General features: G+C 52.4%; 1 protein-coding gene across 2 annotated transcripts in view; it reads right to left on the minus strand.

Moving 5' to 3' along the window:
* DUSP10 (dual specificity phosphatase 10) overlaps positions 1–5,948 on the minus strand; it is a 40,966-nt gene that overhangs the window by 33,492 nt on the left and 1,526 nt on the right. For both annotated transcript variants that reach the window (XM_005866480.2, XM_005866481.2), the window contains exon 2: positions 4,330–5,183. In XM_005866480.2, the coding sequence (XP_005866542.1) occupies positions 4,330–5,140 (811 nt within the window). In that variant the 5' untranslated portion in view covers positions 5,141–5,183. The remainder of the gene's footprint in view (positions 1–4,329; positions 5,184–5,948) is intronic.

The following is a 5,948-nucleotide window of genomic DNA, read 5'->3' on the forward strand; positions in this document are numbered from 1 at the left end:
GGGAGGAGATCAAGACTCAACTCAAACCAGATCCCAAGTCCGGCCTGAATTCCCCCACTCCTGGCTCCAGGGCTCATGTTAGCCATGTTCGGGTGTTAAACAGAGGTTCCGAATGACAACAGCGCGTTTGTGATTCTGGAAACGTCCTCATAACATCCCCGAGAGACAAAAGGAAATCGTGTACCCCCTCCCCACTAAACAAAGCTGAGAGAGAAAGAATATGCTCCCGGGTTTCTGGTCTCTGAGTGCAGCCACTCTGGATCTTGCGATCCCGCTCACCGCCCACCGGTTTACTTCAGAACCCTTGTTGACCATGGACGGACGTGCAGTCGATGCTGCTCACTTCTTAGGGGTTAGGGAGGGAAGTCTGACAGTGTGAGAGTCTACCCCCCTATGTTACCCCAATCTTCTCTAGGTAACGATCTCCTGAAGTAACTCTCTCTCCTCCCCCTGCTCCCCAATAAATGCCTCTGAGTCAGTCTTTGTTTTGTGAGAGCCCAGAGCAAGTACAGGCATGGACCCGACATAGCTGAGCAGAACGGGGAGCTGGGGACCCCCAGTTTCCGCCCGGAGCCCTCCACTCAGAGGGAGGGCTGCTTCTCCTTGGCCCTGGCCGCCTGAGAGTCACAGCAGAAGTTACAAGTTTGGAAAACTTCCCCCAAATGGTCACGTGACACTGCAGTATTGAGTAACAATGTTGTCCGTACTCTACTATCAAATAGCCCAGCCTTATTGATTTTAAAACATTAGGTTTAAACATAAAACATGTTTAACTACATTAAAATATTGTCTGTTCTATACATGTTTTCAACAAAAGAAAAAAAAAGAGAAGGAAAATAGTACTAATTGTTTAAAATCTGGTGACAGGTATATGGGTGCTCACTCCACTCTTTCCTACTTTTCTCCATATTTGAAATTTTGTGTAGTAAGAATTTTAAAGGCGTAGACTGTTTTTAAGGAGGAGGTGGCGATGCCTCTTTAGGCAAATGACAAATTATTTCCCTAAACCCAACATCAGGAGCCTGACAAACACCATAGCAATGATGGTAGCTCTCATCCTGGGAGGCCCAGGATGGTCTAGCCCCGTGGTCGGCAAACTGCGGCTCGCGAGCCACATGTGGCTCTTTGGCCCCTTGAGTGTGGCTCTTCCTAAGCCTTAGGAGCGCCCTAATTAAGTTAATAACAATGTACCTACCTATATAGTTTAAGTTTGCAAAATTTGGCTCTCAAAAGAAATTTCAATCGTTGTACTGTTGATGTTTGGTTCTGTTGACTAATGAGTTTGCCGACCACTGGTCTAGCCTTCTGATCCGGTGTGGTTAGAAATCACATTCAGCATCACGTGTGGATAAAACAAATTATACTTCGTTCAAAGATTGTGCAAATCCCTAAATATCTCTTCCTTTCTCCGGGCTGGGTAGAAGCCGTGTTTTCTTCGGAAGCTGAGACTAAACCATGGATTCAGACACAGGTCACGGTGGGGAGGGGACTGTCAATTAGAGCAGTAACTTAATCTGCGGCTCTGATCACTCTCTTCCCGACCTGACACAGCATGACTAAAACGGTCCCCGAGCAGCCGCTCCACTTGTCAGGCAGCTCCAAAAATGGAGACCGTGGCACTGGCACGGGGGACATGACACTTGGACGGGGCGGGTAGCAACCAGTGTTTACAAACATAACACCAGGGCAGCAGGTGGGCCGGCCATAAATTACCCGCGACTGTACTGAAATCTCTGAAAATGCATGAAGGAGGCCTTAGAAATTTCTCCCCTAGAAGATTCTCACTACCCATCACCATGGCTTCCCTACAACACTCACTCGTTCAAAAATGGTCCCACGACCACTCTTGCTAAAATAAAATCTTGCATCACCAAGGGCTGGGGTTAGTACAATAAGCCTCAGCTGAGCAGCCAGGCCAGGATGGTCTGCTTGACCCGCACGAGAGCCTGGGAGAAGGTGCTGGCTATGCCTTCTGAGGGATGCCCACCCCATTCCTCACTCGACGGTGCTCTGGCACTAACCGTTGGTTGGCCCAGATCAAAGGGCAGCGAGGGCATCCTGGTATCGCTCTCCCACTTCTTTCCCATCTTGGTCCAAATTTTAGGCCGTTCCCCCCAAAAGAGACCAAAATGATAATGACGATAATAATAAGTATAGTAGATTATAGACCCTTTTTGCTCCTGAACTACAGATTTTCAAGCAAATGCCCAAATATTCGAAGAAAAAGCCCCCCAAAAGCTACAAATCATCCAACCTCTACCACCAGCGCGCCTTCCAGGTCCGCCGCCGCTGAGGCTCACCAACCCGAAAATGACGAGCCCGCAGCGCGGCCGCCCAGGGCGCCCAGTGGTGAGGTCAGCAGCATGTCCGGCCCCGCCCATTGAGGCAAGCTCACTCCCTGACACTGAGGAGCAACCCAGGCTGCTGGAGCCTCAGCTGCATCCACAGGACGGGGGGGAGGAACCCCACCTTCATCGGTAGCACCCAGGAGACTCATTTCTCAGTGACTGACAAGCCACCCCCATACACAATAATTCCCACGGCCAAAGAAGAAGGGAGGATCTACAACTCCTCTAATCAACCTCAAGTTCAAGTCTGGGGTCAACTTAGTGTGTATGGTTTGATGCCTATCCTCAGAGTCTGCAGACACACAAGGCCTGCTTTTTCTCAACAACATCTACTCGGCATGAGCAGATAGACGGCCGTTACGACCATGGACTACCCACTCTGTCTGCTCCCCAAGACAAACTATCACCAATGGGACATGTGTAGGTTGTATTTTCTCATCCAAAAAAGACAAGCCAAGCCAAGATCCTGGTAAGAAAACACTAGCTGGTCAACTTACTGGGAGTCACACAAAGCCAACCAAACAAGAATATAAAGCCATACCATACAGAGCCACACAGAGGGAATCTGAACATCCCTGTAAACCCAAGAAAACCCAAGAACGACAACAACAAAAAAATGAGTGGTTGCTGCCGGAACTCTCTAGATACAATCTTCATGATGTCATCCTTCCCACCAGAGCCCACCAGCCCTAAGAGTAGTTGTGACTTTGTGGTGGTTGAGTCCAGGGAGGGGGCCCTGGAGGGTGGGCAGGCGGGTTATATCAAAGGAATCCCAAACCATATTTCCAAGAACGGTACTGAACCAAAGGCAGAACGCATCGCTGGGAAGACCAGACGGAGAATGGCAGAGCTGCCCTCACAAAGACAAAACGACCAACTTGCTCACCTCAATGGCCCGTTGCAATTTAAATATGTAAGATGCTCAAAGGGACCCTTTGGTCCACACAGTTCTGGAGGCTGGCTGGTGATATGGCCCAGTCTGTGTACCTTGGCTCAGACATAAGAGAAGAGAAGAAAGATGATGATGATCTCTTAGAATCACCACCACCAGAAAGAAGACCCTGAAGAGGAAGCATGAGGTGCAGTGCCCCAAAGGATGGTACCTTGGAGCAAAGAGGCAAGATGGACACAGGACGAGGGCTGCCCCACTAGCTTAGGCAACGCTGGGTGAAAGGAGCTCCGAGAATAGTGGGTAGTTAATCCCTCCAGCCAGGGCTCAGCCACCATGACCTCTGAGTTATTCTGCATTCAATGTACTGAGGCAAGTGACCCACCGCCCCATCTTGGGAGGAGCCATGATGCCAACGACTGTCAGGTGCAGCCAGAGAGAGCAATGGGGTGGGGGAGGATCTCATAAGAATGACTCTGTCCCTTAGAGCTACGGCAGAGGAACAGATGTTTCTGATGAACTTACACTGCAGGGCCCTATACAAAGGATCTCTGCCCTTCTATATGTCACTGTATAAACCACCTAAAATCCAAGCTGATGGGAGAGGTGAGAAAGAAGAAGCATTTCCCACAAAAAAGAACTGGTACCTGGGAGTTTACTTGCAGTTCACCATCTCAGTTCCACCAACCTGGGCCGAGTCTGAGAGATAATAACTTTCCAGCGAGAGATGGATTGGGCGAGGGCTACCAGACCAGGCATGACCTGAGCCACCCTCTGGCGTTATAAAAGCCCCTTTGGGGAAAGGGGGGGAAAGTCTCAGAGAGGTGAAATGACTTGCACGATGCAAATTAGTGGGGGAAGCAAGACGCAAGACCAGAGCCCAAATCTTCTGGCTTCCAGTTCAAGGCTACTGGATGCCTCTCACCACCCCAAACTAATTAAGAAAGGGCAGGGGAGGGCGGACAAGAAGAAGGACTTCTATTCCGGTCTTTGCGGGGAGGCAGGGTCGGGCGGATGCCGCTACCTCCGAGGGAAAACCCCTGGTGACCCCAGGCTAGTCAGGAGTGTGTTGGGGGAGGGAGCATTCGTTACCTTTCAACACCAGAGGCTCCTTGCCTTCCCTCCTCAGGGACTCCAGGACTATGTGGAGTGGCTGGGAAGGCGTCACCCGGCTCGGCTCATTGGTATTCTCGTCATAAACGATAATTTCTTTGGAAAAGATCCTCTTGAAAGAGTCCTTGCCTTCCCGACAGGAGATCAAGTCTAAGACGGTGATTTTGCCCTGCTGGAGCCTCCGCCGGCTGATCTTGTCGGCGCAGTTAATGTGGACGGCTCCTTGGATGTGGCTCTTGTTGTACTCCATGAAGGGCCTGCAGTCGATGATGACGGGGCCCTGGCTGGCCAGGTGACTCTTGCCGCAGCGGGTCATCTTCTTCGCCAGGTCGTTGGGGTAGATGATTTTGATGCTGGCTAGCGGCTTGGGGGTCCCGGCCGCAGGGCTGCCCACCCCACCGGACGGACTCAGAGAGCCTGCGTTCTCATTGTTGTTGACCATCTGGGTGGCGGGGCAGGTGCCGGAGGTGCCGATGGCAGTGGTGGTGGAGCCGGCGGCAACGGCTGGGGTCGGGGCCTGGGTGTCCTTGTCGTAGGTGGCCACAGTGCAGCAGCTGGCACTGCTGCATCCACAATTCAGGGAGCGGGCAGAGCCGCTGGATGAGGGCATATACGTCAGGTTCGCAGCCTTGAGGGACACGACGGTGGTGGCGATGACCGGAGGGTGGCTGTGACCGCCCGGGGCGGCAGGGCCCAGGTAGCTCGCGTCTAAACAAAGGTTGAGATCCTGAGGCCGGACGGGCCTGGACAGTGCCACTAGTACCCTGTCGTCTAAAGGAGACGGAGGCATGAGGAGGCCGAACACTGGCAATTCAAGAAGAACTCAAGACAGTCTGTAAAGAAGGGGAGGGGGGGAAAGAAAGCATGAAGTCACGTGACACACAAGGCCGCCCCGTCCAATCCCTAGGAGAGGCCACTGCATCCCTCCGAGCAACATGGTCCTGAATCCCCTTCATCACGCTGCTCCTGAAGGTGGAGACTCGTGGTGACAGGGTCAACAGGGATGCCGAGCTGAGGACGCCCAGCTATGTGGTCCCTGAGTCTGAGGTTAAATGTATCGCCTGTGCACACGCTGGTAAACAGCGTTTCTCAGACCTACACCCTCAGAGAAGGTAAAGGCACAAAGATACCAAGCTCTGGAGTCAGAAAGGAAGGCGCTGAAGAGGTCTCTATTCGGGGCCTCGTCTCCCGGGCAGCGCTAGAGTGCCACTCTCTGAGAAAGACCCACCTGCCCACCCCTGCTCACTTCCCATGTAATTCCCTACCCTCTGCAAAGGCGGAGGAATGGCCAGGGGCTCGGCCCGGCTCACAGAAATACACCGGGGCTATATATACATCGGGGCGGATGTCAACTTCCCCGCACATCGGACTGAAAGTATCCCCCTAAGTGCATCTCTTGAGCTGGGAGCTATTCTTGCCTTCCATTCGGCTGAGCCCTCTGAAAAGCACACACAATCCTATTAAGCCAGTGCTTCCTCAGCCTGTTCATTAGCCTGCGTTTCCCCTTTTCATTACAAACTAAGATGCAGCCTCGAGCCAAGGAGCCAGGTCTGGAAACCCAACCCCGGCAGATCCACCCCCCTTTGCTCCCTGGCCAC

Source organism: Myotis brandtii, unplaced genomic scaffold (genome assembly GCF_000412655.1).
Source record: "Myotis brandtii unplaced genomic scaffold, ASM41265v1 scaffold231, whole genome shotgun sequence".
NCBI lineage: Eukaryota > Metazoa > Chordata > Mammalia > Chiroptera > Vespertilionidae > Myotis > Myotis brandtii.